Genomic DNA, 24,922 nt, shown 5'->3' with positions numbered 1-24,922 from the left:
TGTTGAATGTAATAATTATTGGGCACAAACCCAGGGTATTTAATTGTTTGTTTTTTTTTTAGAATAACATATAAAACCGTTCTACCAAGAGATGTATCCGAAGGCTGCTTTTAAACCATTGTGAATTGTCTACATCTGAGCTGGAGGGAGCTCTAAACACTCCATCAGTTCCCCGTATACTCACGGCAGTCATCGGGCTCATCAGATCCATCGCCACAGTCATCAACAGTGTCACATTTCCACCAGAATGGAATACACTTATCAGTTCTGCAACGGAACTTAAAAAAAGAACAAGGGAGGGGGGGAGTTTGAAAGGCAGTCTCAAAAATATTCAAAACGTCTCCTGAGTGTAGCAGCCTAGTGTATTCCCTTGGGAGAAATGTGGACTAGGGTGGTCTCAGAGCATACTATAGTAAGAAATAAATGCAAAACACAAATCAAAATGGTCCGGGTGGGAAAGCACATTGTTCAGATAACCCTCCTGAGATTTCTGAGTGCTCTTGAGTTCATCCATTTACATACAGTCTAAAACTGCAATCAAGTACATCCATTTACATACAGTCTAAAGCTCCTTTAGCAACACAACAGAGTTAATCCAAAAATACAGAGACATTGTGTCCCACAAAGTCTAAAATATTTTTTATGTGGTAGTCTAAAAGTTTACTAAACTCTGAATAGGGTTGGCAAATCAGAATATCAATATGGTATGTACTATCAAGTGAGACAGTCTAATTTGATTTAATTGCATTTCCTAAGAATCTTAAACAATTCAACAAATCTTAAAACAACTCAACAAAGGAGTTTCCATTCCTTAGCCACTAAAGTGGACCTGATGATAATTTGGAGAACCTCTCTCACTCTGACATGCTATGATTACATGAATTATATGAACACAAAGTATACTGCCTCTAATCATAAGGAATATTTTATAAAAATTTCTTTAAAGCAGCTAAGATCAATACAGTTATTTCCTATTTTTATAGTGCTTAATAGGTGCACATGATCTTTGAAGGCATATTAGAAGTTCCTATAACTAAATTGGAGCAAAAGTAAGACTAGATTTGTTTGGTTTTAGATATTTTATAAAATAGAAACAATATGGCAAAGGTAATAATTTTTTTAAGATTATCTAATAAAATTTTTCTACTGAGATATGTTTTCTTTCTCCTCTCAATTTTTACTTTTAAATAGTTGAAGAGCAATAATTAGATTGTAAGTCAATTACTTATAAGAGTGCAATTATTGTTTCTGCTTTATTTTTATTTGGTTTGGGACCATACCCAGTGTTTGGCTCTGCACTCAGGGATGTCTCCTGGATGGACATGCGGAACCATATGGGGGCCAAGGACTGAACCCAAGCTGGCCATGTGAAGGCAAGAACCGTGCCTGCTCAGCTATCTCTCTGGCTCATTAAAAAATGAAATTTTAAAAAGATTCTGCCTTTTAAAATAACAATCATATGGAAGACAAAGACAGATATTCATTATAAATATTAAATGGCAATGTTAAGTGAATTGCAATTTGGCATATGGTGTATTGTTCACAGGGTGAAATTCATAGGTCTGTTTGCATATTATTTTTATATAAGAAACATTTTATATAAGAAACATTCATTCCTTGAAACTGAGTACAAATTTATTTTTGCTAATAATTTGTGTATTGGGCAGCTACAGAGAAACCACATAAACAGAGTCAGTGTACTTCTTAATAATATCTGGCTAAAAATTAATTTTTCTGTAACATCAAACTTACATAGGATAACAAATTTACAGGATTACAAATTTATCCTCACAGGATTAAAAATAAAAACTAAGCCAAAGAAAATCAATGTTTAAATGAAAACACATGTATCTGAAATGGATGGCATTAAAATATTCACTTTTCAATCAGTTATTAGGCTACTTTTTTGTTGCTTTGTTTCAAAGACTCTATTGGCTTCATGAACTCAACCTTAGTTTCTTAAGGTTGTCAGGTACGTATCAAATCAATGTCTAATCAATGTCTGAGGCCATGACATTTCACTAAAAAAAATTCATTGGCAAGAGCTCTTTATTTCCAACTATAGATGTTATAAAGAAACAACCAAACTTTTACTGAGCATATGTGGTCAACTGTATAGCTACAAAAAATATCATTAAAAGCTTTTTTTGTTCTTTAATTCAGGAGAGATCAGATGCGGGGAAAGGTACTTTTATATGCAGTTTAGAAATTTGTATTTTACAGAATTCAGAATAGTTTAAAGTTAGAAGAAAGTCACAAAAGAAACCATAAGACATAGTACAGCAGATAAGGTGTCTCCAACCAGGGTTCAATCCTCAGTATCACACATAATGCTCTCCTGAGCACTGTCAGGATGGATCTTCCAGGGTAGAACCAGGAGTAAGCCCTGTAGCCACTGATGACCCCAAAACATACTAACAAACAATTGTGAAATATTTGACTAATTAAAAGTACTGTTTTACTTTTAAAACAATTACTGGCAGTAAAGTTGTCCAGAAGTGATTTTTTTCTCTTTATAGAAGTTGCATAGATAAATTTTATAACTTTAATGTTTTAGGCATCAGTCATATGACATAATTGACTGTTATATTTAATTGCGACATTGTTTTAAAATGACATTATAGCACTGTCTGTAGTATAGTCCTTCCCTTGTTCATCTATTTGTTCTAGTGGGCACCAGTAAGGTCTCCATTGTGAGGCTTGTTGTTACTGTTTTTGGCATATTAATATACTTTTAAGAGTGAATACATTTTATTTTAGAATTCATTTTGTTGTTGCTACTTTTAAATATTCCAGTAGTGACTTTATGGCAAGAGATTACGTCTCTCTTCAACATATTTATTTTTAGAATATTTGTTCAATCTACCATTTACTCATAAGACTATGAGTACATTTATTATGAAACTATATAAATGTAAAATATGAACATCTGCTATGAACATATATGCATAGTGGGTAGTGGATTGATTGACATTGAAATTATCTTAACCTAACATTAAGTTGAGGTTTTTGGTCTTGTTACTTACCTTTTTGTTGTTTTAGTTTGTAATAGTTGTAAGTAGAATAGATTATTAATATTATTATATGCAAAAAATCTATAAATATTTTATCAATGCCAATAAGAGTAATCAGTCAATTATGTGTCACTTAATTATTTTAGAAATTATACTATAAATAGATAAATCATTTTTCAGTTTGTTAACAATGATGTGATGACTGGTTATGATTTTTAAACATGCACAACAGTGTTTAATGTGAGTTTAAAAAGAAAAACATCAAGTGGAATTTGCAGACGATATGATACTATATCTAGAGAAGCCTAAAACCTCTACTAAGAAACTCTTAGAAACAATAGACTTATACAGTAAAGTTGCAGGCTACAAAATCAATACCCCAAAATCCATGGCCTTCACATATGCAAACAATGAGGCAGAGGAAAGGGACATAAAAAAAAGCAATCCCATTCACAATCGTGCCCCAGAAAATCAAGTACCTCGGAATCAGCTTAACCAAGGAAGTAAAAGACCTCTACAAAGAAAACTACAAAACGCTACTCCATGAAATCAAAGAGGACATGAGGAAATGGAAACATATACCCTGCTCGTGGATAGGGAGAATCAATGTTGTCAAAATGGCAATACTCCCCAAAGCATTATACAGATTCAACGTGATCCCTATAAGTATACCCATGACATTCTTCAAAGAAATGGATCAAGCAATCTTAAAATTCATATGGAACAACAAACGTCCAAGGATAGCTAAAACAATTCTTGGGAAAAAGACGATGGGAGGCATCACCCTCCCCAACCTCAATCTTTACTACAAAGCAGTAACAATTAAAACAGCATGGTACTGGAACAAAGGCAGAATCGTAGACCAATAGAACAGGGTGGAATACCCTTACACACAACCCCAAATGTATGATCATCTAATCTTTGATAAGGGAGCAAGAGATGTGAAGTGGAACAAGGAAAGTCTCTTCAACAAATGGTGCTGGAACAACTGGACAACCACATGCAAAAAAATGGGCGTAGACCTTGACCTGACACCATGCACAAAAGTCAGATCAAAATGGATTAAAGACCTCAACATTAGACCACAAACCATAAGGTACATTGAAGACAAGGTCGGCAAAACCCTCCACGATATTGAAGATAAAGGTATCTTCAAAGGTGACACAGAACTAAGCAATCTAGTAAAAACAGAGATCAATAAATGGGACTACATTAAACTAAAAAGCTTCTGCACCGCAAAAGATGCAGTGACCAGAATCCAAAGACTATCCACAGAATGGGAAAGGATATTTACACAATACCCATCAGATAAGGGGTTGATATCAATGGTATATAAAGCACTGATTGAACTCTACAAGAAGAAAACATCCAACCCCATCAAAAAATGGGGCGAAGAAATGAACAGAAACTTTACCAAAGAAGAAATACGAATGGCCAAAAGGCACATGAAAAAGTGCTCTACATCACTAATCATCAGAGAGATGCAGATCAAAACAACCACAAGATACCACCTCACACCACAGAGACTAGCGCACATCCAAAAGAACAAAAGCAACCGCTGTTGGAGAGGATGTGGCGAGAAAGGGACCCTTCTACACTGCTGGTGGAAATGCCGACTGGTTCAGCCCTTCTGGAAAACAATATGGACGATTCTCAAAAAATTAGAAATTGAGCTCCCATTTGACCCAGCAATACCACTGCTGGGAATATATCCCAGAGAGGCAAAAAAGTATAATCGAAATGGCATATGCACATGTATGTTCATCGCAGCACTGTTTACAATGGCCAGAATCTGGAAAAAACCCGAATTCCCTAGAATGGATGACTGGTTGAGGAAACTTTGGTACATCTATACAATGGAATACTATGCAGCTGTTAGAAAAAAGGAGGTCACAAATTTTTTATTTAAGTGGATCGGCATGAAAAGTTTCATGCTAAGTGAAATGAGTCAGAAAGAGAGAGACAGACATAGAAAGATTGCACTCATCTATGACATATAGAATAACAGAGTGGGAGACTAACACCCAAGAATTGTAGAAACAACTAACAGGAGGTTGACTCCATGGCTAGGAGGCTGGCCTCACATTCTGGGGAAAGGGCAACTCAGAGAAGGGATCACCAACTATAATGTAGTCGAAGGCCATGTGGGAGAAGGGAGTTGCGGGCTGAATGAGGGCTAGAGACTGAGCACAGTGGCCACTCAACACCTTTATTGCAAACCACAATAGTTAATTAGAGGGAGAGAACAGAAGGGAATGCCCTGCCACAGTGACAGGGTGGGGTGGGGGGAGATGGGATTGGGGAGGATGGGAGGGATGCTGGGTTTACTGGTGGTGGAGTATGGGCACTGGTGAAGGGATGGGTCCCCGAACTTTGTATGGGGGAAGCATAAGCACAGATGTGTATAAATCCGTAACTGTACCCTCATGGTGATTCATTAATTAAAAATAAATAAATTTATTTAAAAAAAACAAACATCAAGTGGAGCAAAAAAATAAAAAGCCCAATAATAGTCTGTGGATTTAATATATTTGTTTTTAATAAAACTTACTAAAACAGTTGTTGACTCTTTGTTTTTGTATTCTGTATAAATATTAATAAAAACAGGTAATATTTGTGAATGTGCCTGCGAAGTCTTGTACACCTGTGTTACCTCTGGTTTGTTCTTATTATTTGTTGGGAGAAAACCACTTTTGTGCATTTCTTTGAGAAAAATAAGTTTACCAAAATCATTTTTAGTTTTGGTAAACTTATTTATTCAAAGTGCTAACATGTCTCTGAATGGAGGGTCTTCACTCCAAAATGAAGCCAATCACATATAATGACATAATAATACAGAAGAAATTCACATTATATTAATACGAACATACAATTAGCTGTGAAAGGCTGGTGTACCAAATCACTAAGAAACTGGGGAGAAGTTGTGATGCTTAGGGCCTGGAAGGTCCGACCTCATACTCCCCTGTGGGGTTAGGAAAGCTGATCTTCCTGGCAGCTGCCCAAATCTGGAGAGATGGATGCCCTTACGGGCAGAGTACAAAGTGTGTGCTCTATCTGAGCTCCTGTATTCACACAACTTAGAACAGCATCAGAGCCATCTGTTAATTTGGAGGGTTTATTTTTTCAGTAGTACTAGGCTTGTTTTCATTAAAAAAATTTTCGATACTCATTTCAATGACACTGATTTTCTAACCAGTCAGGAAGAGTATGATGCCAATATATAAAACACATTGTACTAAAGTATTTTAGAACTGTATTATTAAGCATTCTGATAAATATGATACATTTTGCAATTTAATTTGCTAGAAAATTTGGATATCATATGATGATCAGAACCACTGATATGCATATCAAATACTACTAATATTTGGTAAAATAAAATAGAATGTTACACCAATATAAATTCTATTAGATTAAAATGAATATATAAGTATTTGGTAAAAATAAAAATTAAATATATTGCATATAGCAGTAATTTCAAATCATTTTATAGGGAAAACAATATACAGAGTATATTGATAAATAGCTTTTCTTATATTTTAAGTAAAAACCCTCTGTTTAAACTAAATTTCACACTATGTGAAATTTATCATTCATTCTTGTATCCATTTTAGTTGACATGTATTTAGAGTTTCTTTATAGCTCCTCATGTGAATAATAATTGCAATCTGCAGTTTATTTTATGAAGATATTAGTCTTAGAGAACATTTACCATAAAGAATGTTTTATATTTATATTTAACATTAATCTTTTTAATGTTGCTGCATTTAGTATGTAAAATTGTGGCACAGAAAAAATAGAAGAGATCTTCCTTTGAGAGTAATGAATAAAATTCTCATTAACATAAAATGTAACAAATGTATTTTACTCTGGCCTCTCAACATAAAATCTTTTGTATTCTTGTAAAACAAAATGACAAGGAACATCACCATGTCAAATGTAATTTTGACTATTGGAATTTATTTAAATCAGACACTTTAATGAATTTGAAATTATGACTTTTAAATGTTTTTCCAAATTTTGATTTAGAAGACTTTGAATATACTCAATAGACCTTAATACCTCTCACGAATGTATTCTGAAGTGCTCTAGTAACTGGGGATGCTCAATGCACAGGATGGTTGCTTTCATTTCGCTTTAGATCCATAGATAGTCACTATCATTTGTTTTTGATTTTGGGGGGACTAGCAAGCCAACTGGCCAGGCAGGGAATTCTCAGTACTCTCAGTACTCTCAGTACGCAACTGGCTCTGCACGCAGGGACCATGCCTGACAGGGATGAGGGGACCATATGCAGTGCCAGCGATGGAATCGGTGTCAGTTTTGTGCAAGGCAAATGCCGGCCCTGGTGTCCTGTTTCTCCGGGCAGATAGTTACTATCTATAAAGGTGTCATTTCCTTCTGTTTATGAAAACCACATCAGAGATGAACACAAGACACATAAGAAAACTATATCTGTAGAATTCATTGTTTTATCCCTTCTTTTTCTATTTGCCAGTGAAAGATAAAAAGTATCCATTAAAATTTTACTGTAAATCATAATAACTAGTTGTGAAAAACTACTAAATTAATAAATTAAATCACTATTCTTTTCAGATCTGCAAAAGAATATCTTTCTGTCCCTCCCTCCCTCCATCCTCCCTCTCTCCCTCCCTCCCTCCCTCCCTCCCTCCCTTCCTCCCTTCCTTCCTTCCTTCCTTCCTCCCTCCCCCCCTCCCTCTCTCTCTCCCTTCCTCCCTTCCTTCCTTCCTTCCTTCCTTCCTTCCTTCCTTCCTTCCTTCCTTCCTTCCTTCCTTCCTTCCTTCCTTCCTCCCTCCCCCCCTCCCTCTCTCTCTCCCTTCCTTCCTTCCTTCCTTCCTTCCTTCCTTCCTTCCTTCCTTCCTTCCTTCCTTCCTTCCTTCCTTCCTTCCTTCCTTCCTTCCTTCCTTCCTTCCTTCCTTCCTTCCTTCCTCCCTCCCCCCTCCCTCTCTCTCTCCCTTCCTTCCTTCCTCCCTTCCTTCCTTCCTTCCTTCCTTCCTTCCTTCCTTCCTTCCTTCCTTCCTTCCTTCCTTCCTTCCTTCCTTCCTTCCTTCCTTCCTTCCTCCCTCCCTCCCTCCCTCCCTTCCTTCCTCCCTCCCTCCCTCCCTCCCTCCCTTCCTTCCTTCCTTCCTTCCTTCCTTCCTTCCTTCCTTCCTTCCTTCCTTCTTCCCTCCCCCCTCCCTCTCTCTCCCTTCCTTCCTTCCTTCCTTCCTTCCTTCCTTCCTTCCTTCCTTCCTTCCTTCCTTCCTTCCTCCCTCCCCCCTCCCTCCCTCCCTACCTCCCTCCCTCCCTTCCTTCCTTCCTTCCTTCCTTCCTTCCTTCCTTCTTTCCTTCCTTCCTTCCTTCCTTCCTTCCTTCCTTCCTTCCTTCCTTCCTTCCTCCCTCCCCCCTCCCTCTCTCTCTCCCTTCCTTCCTTCCTCCCTTCCTTCCTTCCTTCCTTCCTTCCTTCCTTCCTTCCTTCCTTCCTTCCTTCCTTCCTCCCTCCCTCCCTCCCTCCCTTCCTTCCTCCCTCCCTCCCTCCCTCCCTCCCTTCCTTCCTTCCTTCCTTCCTTCCTTCCTTCCTTCCTTCCTTCCTTCCTTCCTTCCTTCCTTCCTTCCTTCCTTCCTTCCTTCTTCCCTCCCCCCTCCCTCTCTCTCCCTTCCTTCCTTCCTTCCTTCCTTCCTTCCTTCCTTCCTTCCTTCCTTCCTTCCTCCCTCCCCCCTCCCTCCCTCCCTACCTCCCTCCCTCCCTTCCTTCCTTCCTTCCTTCCTTCCTTCCTTCCTTCTTTCCTTCCTTCCTTCCTTCCTTCCTTCCTTCCTTCCTTCCTTCCTTCCTTCCTTCCTTCCTTCCTTCCTTCCTTCCTCCCTCCCCCCCTCCCTCTCTCTCTCCCTTCCTTCCTTCCTTCCTTCCTTCCTTCCTTCCTTCCTTCCTTCCTTCCTTCCTTCCTTCCTTCCTTCCTCCCTCCCTCCCCCCCTCCCTCCCTCCCTCCCTCCCTTCCTTCCTCCCTCCCTCCCTCCCTCCCTCCCTCCCTCCCTCCCTCCCTCCCTCCCTCCCTTCCTTCCTTCCTTCCTTCCTTCCTTCCTTCCTTCCTTCCTTCCTTCCTTCCTTCCTTCCTCCCTCCCCCCCTCCCTCTCTCTCTCCCTTCCTCCCTCCCTCCCCCCTCCCTCCCCCCTCCCTCCCTTCCTTCCTTCCTTCCTTCCTTCCTTCCTTCCTTCCTTCCTTCCTTCCTTCCTTCCTTCCTTCCTTCCTTCCTTCCTTCCTTCCTTCCTTCCTTCCTTCCCTCCTTTCTTCCTTCCTCCATTCAACACCCAGCAGTGCTCAGGGCTTACTCCTGGATCGCTCTTGGAGGGGGTCAGGGGAGCCATAGAGGGTGCAGGCAATCAAAACTAGGTTGGATACATACAAGGTAGGTGCCGTAACTGCTGTACTATCTCTCTAGCAGCACAAGAAGAGTTTACTTTTTGTTTTCGGTTTTTAGTGTAATTCTAATTCTGAAGGTCAGACTTTAATTGTTTTCCCTTTTGGATTTGACCCTCCCGAGGTAAATTAGTCAATGAATATTATATTAAGGTAAACAGTTGCTTTTTCATAATTGACTGGAACAATGAAATGCAGGAATAATGATAACTTATAAAAGATTGCCCAGGCACTTCAGAAAATGATTCCTAGAATTCTACTTACCTGACTGGCTGTGCAGTTGGACAAGCAAGTCCTATTGTCAGTTGCAAGATAGAAATTTGTGGGACAAGCACAAGTATGAGTTTTTTCAGGAGCTAAAAGACATAGGTGACTACATCCTCCATTATTGATCATACAGAGATGCTTGGAGACTATAAGTTAGAAAAAAATAACAACAAAAAGTAGGATAATCAGGGTCAATGATGTAATATGGGATTAGTGAGAGGCAGTAAAATTTCATAACTTGCATTTCTATGGAACATTCTAATCAGAATTTCATTGATTATAATTTGCAACTAGCCTTTTAAGTAACTACAAAATTGACTCAATGTCTAATAACATGTGTTTCTCTATTAAACTAGTTTTAAGTATAAATGTTCACAAAAATAATAACCTTCTTAGAAATAACTGTTCATTGGAAAGTTAGACTAGAAGCATTCTGGATGAAGGTAAATGTATGTTTAGAAATATAAATGTAAAATAGTAAAACAAAGACCTGTCAATTATAGTGTACTGGCCTTTTACCCTAAGCCAAATTTTTGTTCTAATCAAAATAACCAAATCTTTATTCCTCAGGGCTATAAATATTTATCATTTAATTTTGAATTAAGTACAATCAAAATATTTCTCAATTTTAGACTTCTAGGCTACCTAAATACAGTTACTTTCAACCATCATTTCAGGAGCAAAGGATCCTTTCTTTTTTATATAAACCATTCACGAATGCAGTTTCTACTTCTCCAATGAGATGCTTTATTATCTCAACCTAACAGATTTTATAGGCATGTTAATACATTTTACCATTGAACTTTTAGCTACATTTCATAATTGCAACACTTAATATTAACAGAGCTTATACTATAATTATGCTAAATAATCAAATCTGATCATCTTTCTTTAAAAATTTACATTTAACATTGGAGGAAATAGAAATGAAATGCTATTGGAAAATGTTGATGCATTTATGGAAATTATGGAAAGAATAATTACCATCAGGTTGCCTATAAGAATGATACACCTGGATATCTGTGATGGCATGCCATGAGTTAATCAGTGAGAGTCTGTCTGCTCCAGAGGTTTTATGGGCACGGTTGAGTGACTTGGTTTTCCCATCAGTCCAGTAGATGTAGTCTTCAAACAATGTTAGTGCAATCACCCCTGGAATATCTTGATTAGGGACTGTAATAGGAGATGGTAAGATTAATGTTCAGTCTTGGAAGACTGCCAGTTAAAATATTCAATACTTGATGGGCTGAAAGATACAACTGCTAGAGAACTTCATGTGAATAATTGCGGTGACAACCTGGCTGGCTGGCAAGGTTGCCTGCTAAAAGAATGCAGGATGGGAAGAGTTTGCTTTACTCAAACTTAACTTGATTCTGCCACAGGAATGAAAAATAATGCAATCCTGATCAAAAGTATTGGCTGTTATCAGAAAAAAATGCATTTTTAAAAACTGCATATAGAGTATCAGAGTGATAGTACAACAGGTCATGTAAGCAGAGGAGCTGGGTTTGATTCCCCAATATTCCATATGGTGTCCCAGCATAACCTGGAGTAATTCCTGATTACAGAGCCAGAGATATCTCCTGAGCATTTCTGAATGTGGCCCCCAAGCAAAAATACTGCACATATTTTTTTTTCCACTTAATTCATTAATCTTTACTCAACAACTCTGAATCTAGGTGACATTACTATCTGCTTGAAAACAGAGTGAGTAGAAAACTATTATAAAACATTTTACTCACTGAGATTTTATGAATATTTTCACTGGCAAGATCAGCTAGTTTAAGAATGAAGGAAAATAAGTGTGAAAATATTTTATACATATTTATCATTTTTAAATCTCCTTAGCTTCAAATTAAATAATGTTATAATAAGACTTTTGGATATTAGAAATGTGAACTTTGTCGGGGATTGGGAGGATGGGGGTCACACCTGGTGGTGTTCAGTGTTTACTCCTGGTTCTGTGCTCAGGGACCACTCCTGGCAGTCTCAGGCCACCACAATGCAGTGACTGGTGGGATCCAGGTCAGCCACTTGCAAGGCAAGAGATTTACCCACAATCTGATCTCTCTAGTCTACGAATGCGAAGTTTTATTTAAGAAATTTCATATCCAGTCAGGAAAATAAATATAATAACATTTAATGATATGGAACTAGATCATTTTAAACTACAAGAGCGAATAGGTTTTTTTGAGAATATCAAAACTAAAAATAATAAATATAGACTAGTTATACCCTATCTTGTACAAATATTCCAATACATATTAAAATTAATTTTCAGTCTTACCTTCAGAATTTCTGAGAACAAATTTCATATTGCAAAGGTGCCATCAATCCAAAAACATTTACTCAATTATTATTCAAATTCAATGACTGAGGAGCAATATTTGACACATTGCTCATTTGGTAGTGATTGCAATATGATAAAACTTTGATGTATCAAATTCTTTTTAGGGGACATTTACATTTACATTGATTGTTAGAAAGCTGAATAATGTAGGATTACATATTTCAAATTCTACTGGTTTGTTATTTTTGTTTATACATGTCAAGCATGATCAGAGCATGCTTGACTCTAAAAGACTCTAAAAAAACATGAAAAAAAGAAAATACCCCTCAAGAAGTGACCCTTTAAGCTATTAACTTCTAATAATGGGGGATATTTCCAGAAGGGAGTCTCATAACAGAAATATACATATGAATGTGAAACTCAAGAAAAATCCAGAGATGCACAATTTTTGTGTAAGTAGTCAACATAAAGAATTATAAATGTTCTCCTACAAACATGAAACCTAGTGTTAAAACTGAATTGAATTAAAAGATGAAGAAAAAAAAGCACTTCAATAAAATAATGAGTATAAACTATTCCCACTTTGTCTTTGGATGTATAAATTTATGTATAAATGTAGCAAGATAAAATAAATTTGACAAAACTGGGTGATATTATTGATGAAAGAATATTATAAACATAAACACATGTCTGCATATGTATATATCTGAAAGATAATGAGATGAAAACTTGTAAAAGCACTGAATGGTGCCTGCTCGAGCAAATCGATGAACAATGGAACAACAGTGTTACATTGCTTTATTAAAAAAAAAAAAAACCTTCAGTCCATAGGAGATTTGATAGTTTTATACAAAACCTTTATTTTTTTTTTTTGGCTTTTTGGTCACACCTGGTAATGCACAGGAGTTACTCCTGGGTTTTACTCAGGAATTACTCCTGGCAGTTCTCATGGAACCATATGGGATGCTGGGAATTGAACCCGGGTCAGCTGCATGCAAGGCAAATGTCCTACCCGCTGCAATTATCACTCCAGCCCCAAAATAATTTTATTTGAATTAATTTCCTTGTTATCAATTAAAATAAAGTGTCGTTGCTATTGTTGCTCTGTTTTTCCTTAGGCTGTTTAGTAACTATAGCTTACTGTTTTTGACCAGGTGGCGAAAATAAGACCAGTGATTAGGTAGGGTCCCTGAGAATCATATCTTATTAGGTCCTCTGTGGGGGCCAGGATAGTTTCCCGAAGTTGAGAATCCACATATCATTTAAATTAAGCTATGACTGAGAATCTACATACACAATCTGAGCTTGCACAATCCTACAGAAGGATAGTCAATTAAATACTGGGGGATGGCTAGTGGCGATGGTGGTTCAGTAGGATTCCTGCCAGTGAGGTACTGGGCAGGTGGGCAGGGAAGGCCCCTCCCCAGGCCGTGGCAGAAATGTCCTGGAAAGTAAAAGCTCTGAAGTTGCATAGGTCAACCTCCCAGAAAACAGGAGCTAAGGTCTGACAAGACCCTTACCTGGTGCCAGCAAGAAGACCCTGAGGAGATTGGACCCCTCCCATTGAAGGAAATTCTTCAAATACCCCCTGACCTCTCCCTTAATCCGATTAACTTTAGTGATTCAGCCGAGAGAACATTTCAGAGCATTCCAGAACAAGCCATCTGGAGAAGATACTCTATAAAAGCCACCTTGACCAAAGACAGGGCGCACATGCGCTGCTCCAGGAGCACGTGTTGCTTGCACCCACGTGGCCAAGTACACATGGTGCCCGAGCACGTGTCACCCCACCTCCCCTCTTGTGATGTGTGCTTTCATGCCGATTGCTGGGATGTGTGTAGAGACTCTCTCTGCCCTTGGAGAAGCCCACGTTCTCTCTTGAACACCTCTTTCTCTCTCTCTCTCCCTCTCTCCCTATCTCTTTCTGTCTCTACCTGTTTCCCTCTCTCTCTCTCTCTCTCTCTCTCTCTCTCTCTCTGTCTCTCCTCCCCCCTCCCGTCTGTCTTTCTCTGTCCCCGTTCCATTCAAAAACACTTCAAATAAAATCTGTTCCACTTCGGGTGGGAGCGATAGCACAGCGGGTAGGGCATTTGCCTTGCATGCAGCCAACCCGGGTTCGATTCCCAGCATCCCATATGGTCCCCTGAGCACCACCAGGAGTAATTCCTGAGAGCAGATCCAGGAGTTAACCTCTGTGCATTACTGGGCGTGACCCAAAAAGCAAAAACAAACAAACAAAAAACCAAAACTCCATTCCTCTTCACTGCTCATCTACTCCTAAGATTCTCCGCAGAGGCAGATGGGGCAAAAGTGACTGTCTTTCTCCTACCCACTTCACATGAGCCACCTGTGGGCCCACCGACATCAGTATGGCTCCCACCAGCAAAGGATGTGAGCTCCTCTCCCTGGCCACTTTCTGTTAAGGCTGTGGAGGGAGGTGGCCACCTCCCATTTCCCTCTCTACCCATCTCAGGAAGTCTGGGAAATGCTGGGAACGCCTGAACTGTGGAAGTCTAGGATGGGTGCCCGCACAGGACAGACCTCAGCTCTCACCATCAGAATGAAGGAATGAAAGGTGGTCGTCAAACCACACCTGGGCTCAACATTTTGGTCTGGGGTTGGGAAATGAGCTAAATGTCCTGATTTCTCAGGGGGAGTCACTTACAGGCTGCAGCAAGGAACAGCTCCTTGCAGGAGAGGAAAAGGAGTCCTAATTTTACCCACACTTCTCAGGTCTATCTCCTTTCCCTCACAGAAGAGTTTTCCCCAGAGGGTAAATGCACCCTGTCATTGTCATTGTCATCCCGTTGCTCATCGATTTGCTCGAGCGAGCACCAGTAATGTCTCCATTGTCAGACTTGCTACTGTTTTTGGCATGTTTAATACACCAAGGGGAGCTTGCCAGGCTCTGCCGTGCGGTCGGGATACTCTCAGTAGCTTTCTGGGCTCTCCGAGAGGGACAGAGGAATTGGACCTGGGTTGGCCGCATGCAAGGAAAACACCCTACTGCTGTGCTACTGCTAGTACCAAATGCACCCTAAAGTGAAAAAAAAAAAATGCATGTCTCAGGCAGACGTAAGTCAAAAGGAAAGCAAGGCTAAAAGAAGTCTGCACTTCAAGAGAGATGGAGAATTAAGGCTTCTTCCACTGGCAAGTTAATCTCCAGGTTCCCCCAACTCCTCCTCCCCCTCCCAGCACCACTGGGAAGCAGGTTTGCCTGGGACAGCGTGAGCGGCTGAAGGCCTCCCTTTGGTATTCTGCGCACGGCCTTTGCTCCAGAGTGGGAGTTCTCATCCAGGGGTCCCTGTCCCCTTTATTTCTCTGGAAGCATCTTTGCACAAGGCCTGAAATTCTGTATCTCAAAGTTTTCGAGGATCCTGAGGTCATTTGTGTGTTGGTTTAAGTTTCTGACCGTTTTTCCAAATATACATACTGCCCCCACAGTCTTTCCTGCAACCATAGATTTTTTAAAAAGAGAGAAAGAGGGGTTGGGGTGAGGGAGAGAGAACAGGAGAGAGAGGGAGAGAGACCAGCAGACAGATAGGGACAGACAGATCAAATGAAATAACTGACCTCAATCGAAGACACTTGTGCCCCACATCACGCAAATCTGATAGCCAGACTGAATACAGTGTCAGGTTTTCCCAGAAATGAAATCTCAAACCAATCAATCTGAAATTTCCAGGCCAGTGCTATTGAAATGATCTGCATATGAAACTCTGGATTCCCCCTAATGGAAGGGGCAATTTTCTGAAACAAAGTCTTTCTGTGAAGTGGTTACTGTTATTTTGTAAGTGAAAAAAGCTAAGATTGTTAATCGAAGTAATTTTTCTAAAGAAGGGAGGGAACAAGTAAATACAGAACCCAGTATGAATCTAGAGCAATTCTTTACAAACTGAGATCTTTGCCACTTTATTTTACTGGCATTGCCTTTAAGAAAATCTCCCTAACAAAAGGGTAACTGAAAACCAATTTATGATAATAAAAGACCCTGACTCATTTCTTCTTTTGGAAGTATAACTCTTCACAAAAATTATCTGTTAGCTTAAATTTCTGTGTGATAATTAACAAATACTAATTACTAAATGATAAATGGCATTTTTCTATCAACAAGACAAGTTTGTAGAAACTCAGTCCATACTGAGATTAAATGACATGTTTTTTATGAAGGCGTAATATTCACAAGAACCCTTTCTGATTTAAAATGAGAAGAAAAACAAATTATTTTTGGTGACATCTATGGACATTTGATTATATATTTTCTAGATATGTATGTAACATATTGATCTGTGAATATGTCCTTAGAACTAAAATATTTTAATGTAATATGAATTAATGAAGTTTGTAGGATACATTGGTTTATCCTTTTCGCCTTGCCACAGGAAGCTTAGGTTTATTGGGTTACTCCCATCACAGTGTTCCCATTCCTCTGTGGTTATTTGTAACTTCTTTCTTTGTGCTCTGTTGACTTGTAAATATTGTTTTTCTCTTCTCCTTAAGTCCTTTGCATAGTTAACTCTCATGCTTTCATGTCCAATGTTGGGATGTAGGGGCTCTTTCTCTGCCCTGGAGAAACCTGTGTTCTCTCTTAAGTGCCTTACACTCTCTCTCTCTCTCTCTCTCTCTCTCTCTCTCTCTCTCTCTCTTTCTCTCTCTCTCTCTCTCTTTTTCTCTCTCTCTCAGATTCCATCCCCTCCAGAAACCCTCCAAATAAAATCAATTTACTTCGCTGCTTGTCTACTCCTGAAATTCTTTTCTGCAAGTCGAGACGAGAACCCAGTAAACCTGGTTCGAAGGTGGTGGAAAGGGATGGGGAGAAAGTGACCATCTTTCTCCTCCCTGCTTCACATAAATCACCCATGGGGCCCACCAACATTACCTGGACATCCGTTCTCTCGACCTAAGCCTCAGTTACCCTTAGCACCCCAAAAGCAGAGTTTCAGTGATGGACTGGATGGACCCAGGGCAAGAGGTGAGCTATGTGCTACCCTGGCATGAAATGGGCCTGGCCAAAGTGCCCTAATGCTTAACTATAAGTTAAGAGCATGGCCATGGACAAATTCTGTCATAATCCAAAAAGTAATGACCAGATTCAGACCCTGCTAGGGTTAGGGATGATTAATCTGGCCTGAGCACTGTAGTCTGAGTTCGTAGAGAGATGTCCCCAGGAGTGCCAACCTACAAGTTCAATCTATCTCTTACTGTGTCCATACAAATTACCTAATATTAAGAAGTAGAATTTAGAAGTAGGATTAAGATGTTAATTAAATTATAGGAAAGGAGAAAAACACACCTTAAGTGGGCTTTTGTCTGTGAGCAAAGGAAGGGTTTTCTTATGTTGATTTTGCTATGGGACTAGGGGTAGCTTCTACCCCCATGCTGGGGAGTTGGAGAGAGAAGAGAGAGTTGGAGAGAGTCGATAGAGAGAGCAGGGCAGCAAGATGGAGTGTGGAGAGACTAGCAAGAGGAAAAGAGGGGAAGAATGTAGGAGAAGAATGAGGAGCAGGTGCGTGGAGAGAGCCCAGACTGCGAGATGGAGTGTGCGGAGAGATGAGCGGGAGAGACAGGAGGAGACGGGAATGAGGGGCAGTGTGAGACTAGAATGGGGGGCTCAGAGAGACTGGGACAGGAGCCTGGGGAGAATGGAATATACAGCAACTGATCCCCAACCAGCTTGGCCCTCGTTTCCTCCTCCGTCCGCCCCATGGCATCGACCCTCCCAAGCAGGTCAGCAGCCTGAGACCACCCAACCCAGGCAACGAGAGGGAGAGCCTCCAGGGACCTCCCTAGACACCCGGAGATTATACAGAAGTTGACAAATATAAACATGGGAAGCCCTCAAATTAAGAGGAATGGACAATTTCACTAAATCTGACGTATACTCGAATTATGGAAAAATAAAGAATATTTTCAAAATAGTAGCAGTTATTCTTTTTGAAAAATAATATTGCCAACTGTGATACAAGAGATAGCTTTTGTTTAATTAAAAGAGTATGTAAAAGCAACTGTAAAAACTGTCATTTATAGACATTAGTAACTACACACAAAAAGACAAAAATAGAAATGTGTGGGGGCTGATTTAAAAGGTACTTATTATGTATTTAAAGCCTGTTTTAAAATCACTTTCAGTAGCTAAGCCTCTACTTTGTTGAACCACATTATTTATTGCATTTTCCCCAGCTTTCTATTAAGGCACCAGGTTCCAAAGTTTTATTTTCTAGATTACATATGTTAGAAGAGAAATTGATTGTTTTTCAATCTATCAATAAACCAGCAAAATAAATATCCCTTTGTAGAAATTTTTTTAGTTAAATTGGATGCTTTCCTGTTTAAATTTCAGTCCAGTCACCCATTCTCTAGTCCTTTGGCTAAAAAGTAGTGTGCAGAAGGTAGATATTCAGAAATGGTTCTGGTTCAGGCAAAGTTGGAGATGTTCAATTGCAAAACTATTGATTTTTAAATTTATACAGCATGCATCATGATCAACAAGTATATTCCTTAATTACACCACTCTTACATTTCAACTAATCTACTTGAAATATTTAACAATAAAATGCAATATTAACACCGTTTATCATGAGTTAAAAACTTGAAGGACTATTATAAATGTGTAGCAGCATTGGAAGAAGGTAGATTTGAAATTAAACTATGCAATAGGTTAGTATTTAATGAAAATTTATTTACTTTGTTCATTTTTTTATTCTCTAATACTTATTCTGTTTATCAATTTCCTTTATACTATTTTAAAAATAATAATACTTAGTTTTCCATGTAATATAGAGGATTACCATCTATCAGTGAATCTGAACTAGTAACTACCAAAATAAATATAAATAATATCCAGGTGATTATTAAGCAGTATGTCTATTCTAACAGACTATTGAACTATACAACATTTCTACTATATCTACAAAGTATTTCCCTTGGTAGTATTTGTATTTGTAGTCATCATTGCATGGAAGGGCCTAGCAAGCTCCCCGTGGCATATTCCATATGCCAAATACAGTAATTATAACAGGTCTCATTCCCCTGAACCTGAAAGAGTCTCCAATTTTTGGGAAAAATGAGTAAGGAGAGGATGCTAAAATCTCAGGGCTGGGATGAGTGGAGACATTACTGGCACCCACTTGAGTACATTTATGAACAATTAGATGACAGTGATACAATGATACTATTTTAAAACATTTTATATGTAATATATCCAGAATTCATTTAAATACTATAAACATTTACCTATATTTTCAAACATACATTTGTTCTAAACAATAATCATCAATTCATTTATCATTCTTATAAACATATCAAGCTAGTGAATAACCTTAGTGACGACATTTTTTAAATGATGATAAATTTATGCATTGGCTGAAAGGAATTACCTTAATGCTTTGTATTTTGTTAGATCAATTTGTACCTCAACCTAGATTGAATCTGGAAATGCAATGTCCTAAAACTTAAAAGAGAACATTTAATTAAATAAAACATTCAGAACTATATTCTCTCTCATTTTTAATACGTAAAATATTTTGGAATAATTTGGGGAAGCCACACCTAGTAGTGCACATTATTCACATTTTACTCTACTCAAGGTCACACCTATTGGTTTTCGGGGGACAATATGTGCTGCTTTGGATCACATTATGTTTGGCAACATAAAAGTAAACGTGTTAACCCTGAAATATCTACTCAGCCTCTCCTTTTAAATAAATTCTAAGACTTTCTTTAAAATAATTGTTTGGGGCACCATTAAAGTGACTTTATTTTCTGTCTATGCCCAATTATGCTCAGGCTTACTCTTGGCTCTGCACTAATGAATCTCTGCATGCAGGGCCATGAGGTTGCTAGGAATTGAAATCAGGACAGCCCAGTACAAGACAGGTGCCTAATACTTAACGGTAAATTAAGAGCTTGGTCATGGACAGATGCTGTCATGATCAAAAAAGTAATAACTAGATTGTGGACCCTGCTAGGGTGAGGAATGATAAATCTGGCCTGAGCACTGTAATCTGAGTCTGTGGCAAGATGTTCCCAGGAGAGCTGCCCTATAAGCCTCAATGTATCTCTTACTGTGTCCATGTAAAAATGACTAATATTAAGATGGTAAATAAGTTATTGGACTCAGGAGAAGAGGAACAGCCCTAGGTGGTGTTTCTGCACTCTAGCCTGATGGGTGATAGGGGAGGGCTTTCTTATGTTGATTTTGCTGTGGACTGGGTGTAGCATTAGCCCAGAGCAAGAGAGTTGGAGGAGTTAGTTGGGAGAGAGAGCAGGGAGCTAGACGGAGCACAGAGAGATGAGCAGGAGAGACAGGATGAGACGGGAATGAGGGACAGTGCGAGACCTGAATGGGTAGCTCAGAGAGACTGGAACAAGCACGTGGGGAGAATGGAATAAATGGCAACTGATCAACCAACTGGCCTGGATCTCATTTCCTCCTCTGCCCCATGGCACAGGCCAGCCCACCTGGGCAAGTGACTGAGACCCATCAAACCTAGGCGTCGAGAGGGAGAGCTGTGGGGGCCTTCCCTGGCCGCCTTGGAGATTAAACATTTGATAGAGGTTTGGACACCACTAAGATTAACGATGAATTTTTTTACTCCTACATTTGTTACTAGAAATGTCAAATTTTAATTGAGATAAGATCTACCCAGTAAGGAGATTTTAGGGACCAGAGAGATAGTCCAACAGGTAAGGCCCTTGCCTTGCGCACAGCCAATCTGGGTTCGGTCCCCAGCGGTCTACATGGTCCTTTTCTCACTGCTAGGAGTGATTCCTGAGTGCAGAGCCAGGTGTGGCTCCAAAACCAAAAAAGAAAAAGAAGAAAGAGACTGTAGAGAAAGAAATCAGTCACTATTTAACCCACTGTTGCCAGGTTTGTGGGTAAACAGAACAAAAAATTATATATTAAAAACATAGTATTAACTAATACTTAAGGCCATAAAGCAGAGGCCAGAAGGATTTTCAATGGTTGGAAGTTGCTACAGTGTGTGGGGCAAAGGGCAATTAGAATAGAGGAGGGCAGAGTATGAAAATGGTAGTTAGAAATGATCGCTCTGGACAATCACTGAGTGTTGAATGTTAGTAAAGCAATATATATAATAACCTTTTAGTATCTGCATTGCAAATCATAATGCCCAAAATAAGAGAGAGAGAGTGAAAGAGGGAGAGAGAGAGAGAGAGAGAGAGAGAGAGAGAGAGAGAGAGAGAGAGAGAGAGAGAGAGAGAGAGAGAGAGAGAGAGAGTAATTATAGAGGCAGACAGGAACTGAGGGTAGGAGGGATACTGGGAACAGGGGTGATGGGAAATGTGCACTGGTGAAGGGATGGTTGTTGAAACATTATGACTGAAACCCAATCATGACCAACTTTGTAACTCATTTTCTCACTATTATCCAATTAAAAGAAAAGGGGTTCAAAAAATATTCTCACTTTTTCCTCTACTGACTATGTAATATTTTAGCAGAACTTCCCCAGAAGGTGAAAAAAGCTGTATGAAGCAATTTACACAAGTTAGCCTTCTATCAACTAGAGCATGCAATGAGGTAAAAATAGAATTAGCGGGACTGGAGTGATAGTACATTGGGTAGGGTGTTTGCCTTGCATGCGGCCAACATGCTAGGTTCAATCCATGGCATGCCATGTGGTCCCCCAAGCATCACTAGGAGTAATTCCTGAGTGCAGAGCCAGGAGTAACCCCTGAACATCACTGGGTGTGGCCCAAAAGAAAAAAAATAGCACAATTTCCTTCAGTTAATATTTCCAGTATGTATACATCTTATGTTTATGTTCTCTAATCAGAAATAATTAGTGGCATCCAATATAGTTAGGTACACCACTATGCCTAGATAGTGTAGTGCAAGCTATTTAACCTTGTAAAACACCATCTGTCTTTGGGAGAGATAAGAATGCTTACTAATCCTATACTCTAAGAGATCTAGACACTAACAATTTTCTCTAGTTTCTTTGTTGAATGAAAGCAAACAATGAGATAAATAGATAAGCTGAGGCATAATTTAAAGCATTAAAGAATGAGAACCCAAATGACTTTGATAAAAATGAGAGATTAAACAACTACTTTAAAAAATAAACTGTTTAACAGATGATAAAATCAGATAATAGAGAAAAGTGGTTTAACATACCAAAGTGTTAAGTTTCACTATAGAGGTCAGTGGGTGGATGGATAATGGTTTCTAGTTTATGAAGAAAACAGAGAAGAGAGAGTGGGCCGGTGGGTGGGTGGGTGGGAAAATGACCAGTGTATTAATTTCCACAGAATGATTGCTGAGGCAGTAGCCTTGGTTACAAATGTCCTATTAATACACACTATGCTTCATACAGCTGTAGGCAAACTGACTGGATTGGGTGCAAGCTACCTCTGGAATAATATACTGAAAAATTAATTCATGTGTACATATATATGTATACATATACATATATACACACAACACATACATTTATATATGCATATACAATATATATCAAAATACAATGAATTATGTATATACATATATGTATTTATGTACCACACCGCATTGTAGTCCCATTGTTCATTGATTTGCTCAAGCTGGCACCAGTAACGTCTCCATTGTGAGACTTGTTACTGTTTTTGGCATATACAATAGGGTAGCTTGCCAGGCTCTGCCGTGCAGGCGGGATACTCTCCGTAGCTTGTCGGGCTCTCAGAGACAGACGGAGGAATCAAACCCGGGTCGGCCACGTGCATGGCAAGAGCCCTACCTGCTGTGCTATGGCTCTAGTCCCAAAACCTCCTTCCAAGTCCTTCTCATATATGTATTTATATTTATATTTCACCCAATCTCCAGGCCCCTATGCACCCTTTACCATCAAATAGTAAAAATTCTCTGGTCAGAGAGACAGTACAGGGTTTCAGGTGTTTATGCATGTGGCCAATTCCACTTCACTATCTCGCAATATATATCTTCCCCTGAGCACCACCAGAGTGATCTCTGAGCACAGAATCAGGAGTAATTCCTGAACATATTTAGGGGAGATCAATTTAATATTCACCTCCCCAATAAAGCGAACACTCATTTTGAATGAACTCCAGTTAATGAAATGTACTAAATATGTTTCTTTTTTTCATGAGAGTACAATAACCAAAAGCAAACATTTTATAGGGGTAGGTAGGTGGGGCTTTTGAGTCACACCTAGCTCAGGACTTAATCCTGGCTCCAGCACAAGGTTCTCTCCTGGTGGTGCTCTAGATACCACATAGTGCTGGATAACAAATTTGGATCAGCTGTGTGAAAGGCAAACACCATAATTGCTGTAATATTGCTACATCCCCCAAAAGTAAACTTTTTAAAAAATAGTTCTGATTGTATGTCAGAACCATCTACAATAGAATACACTATGCTTTACTTCACTTAACTTCTTAACATTATTCTTTCCCACTGTATAATACAGCCCTGTTTAATGATAATTCTATTACAAATAATACTTTAGGATCATGGAACAAAACTATTATTCAAAATAAACAAAGGTATAAGAAATGACAAGATTTTCTAATGTAGTCAAAGTGAATTTTAGAATAGCATATAATATTTTAAAATACATACATCAATGCTTGATTTCAAATTGATAAATAAAATTCTTCCATTCTGTACAAATTATAGTATGTATCAGATCTGAGTTGATACCATTTGAGTCTCTTCTATATTGACATTGAGCAAAAGTTCAATTTATAGTAATGGTCAGCAGTTTATACTACGAGATGTACAAATAACTTTCTAAACAAATGTAAAATGTGATTTAAAAATGAAGGAATTTAAGGTTACAAATTAATTGGACAAAATCATACCTTAAAATATGACTACTTGAGAACTCAAAGAAAAATATCACCAGGAAAAAAAATAACAATTTAGAATCAAACTTCAAAATAAATTAGAAAATTATATCACTTAATGTGACAGTTAAAAATCACTATGAGACTCAAGGAGGTAAAATAAATTTCAGACTGCTATTACATTGATGTGACCCTTCAAAGGGATAGAAGATGAAGTGCTACTTCATAACTTTGAAAAGTAAATCAGATGTACAACAAAAGTCAGAAACAAATCAATAATTTTAGAAATAAAATTAAATATTAGAAGTTAAAACAGAATATTTAGCCAGGAAATAAAATATTTAAAATATGAAGATATCAATAAAGAAAATGAGAATATTTAGGGAACTATGAGAATCAAATTGACCAAATGAATGACAAAGTCAGTTAGCTTGAATATAGTATTGTGGCGATAATTCAGGTGGAGGGAGAGAGAGAAATATGACTAAAGCAAACAAAGAAATCATAAGAACTATTTATCTCCACTAAGAAAGTCATAATAAGGATAGTGGGTATTCTAGAAAAAATAGCGCATTGTACAGAAAGTTTGTTCAAAATAAGCTTTCAAAAACTAGTGGGGACATTAAACACATAAATTTACAAAAATCCAGAATATCTAGTTATTTTAAAGCAAAGATACCTATGCAGTGAGTGACTGACAGTAATAAAGATATTAATAATTCAGGAGAAAATACAAAGCAATTAATCTTACGTGGCTAGGGATAAAAAAAATCGAATGTAAATAACAAAGATATTCCCAGGAGTCTTTCATCAGGCTTCTAAGCAGAAAGTCTATAAGTCAGGAGAGAATGTAAAGACATATTAAAAATACTTAAAGATTTAAGTTACAAGCAATAATACTACTATAAGATTTTTTTATATATACATTTATGAGAGATTAAAGGCCATCTAAAACAAATAAACAACCCCCCCCCAAATTAAGAAATGTTTAAAGGAGTTCTCCTAACAAAAGAAACTACTAAAAATTGAACAAGAAAATAAATAAACAGAAACCTACTGCTAGAGACATATGACAAAAACCAGCTTAGTGTAAAAGAACTGAATTCTCCAAAGAAAAAGCACAGAATTATCAGC

General features: G+C 38.4%; 1 protein-coding gene across 1 annotated transcript in view; it reads right to left on the bottom strand.

Moving 5' to 3' along the window:
• Nucleotides 1-24,922, bottom strand: part of LRP1B (LDL receptor related protein 1B) — a 1,943,003-nt gene that overhangs the window by 242,423 nt on the left and 1,675,658 nt on the right. The window contains exons 61-63 of the mRNA XM_055124030.1: nucleotides 10,681-10,869; nucleotides 9,694-9,842; nucleotides 185-278 (exon numbers count right to left, since the gene is read on the bottom strand). Of these exons, the coding sequence (XP_054980005.1) occupies nucleotides 185-278; nucleotides 9,694-9,842; nucleotides 10,681-10,869 (432 nt within the window). The remainder of the gene's footprint in view (nucleotides 1-184; nucleotides 279-9,693; nucleotides 9,843-10,680; nucleotides 10,870-24,922) is intronic.

This window comes from Sorex araneus, chromosome 1 (assembly GCF_027595985.1).
Source record: "Sorex araneus isolate mSorAra2 chromosome 1, mSorAra2.pri, whole genome shotgun sequence".
NCBI classification, from domain to species: Eukaryota; Metazoa; Chordata; class Mammalia; order Eulipotyphla; family Soricidae; genus Sorex; species Sorex araneus.
Note: the sequence above shows the minus strand (reverse complement) of the source record. Positions and strands in the feature narration are given on the sequence as shown.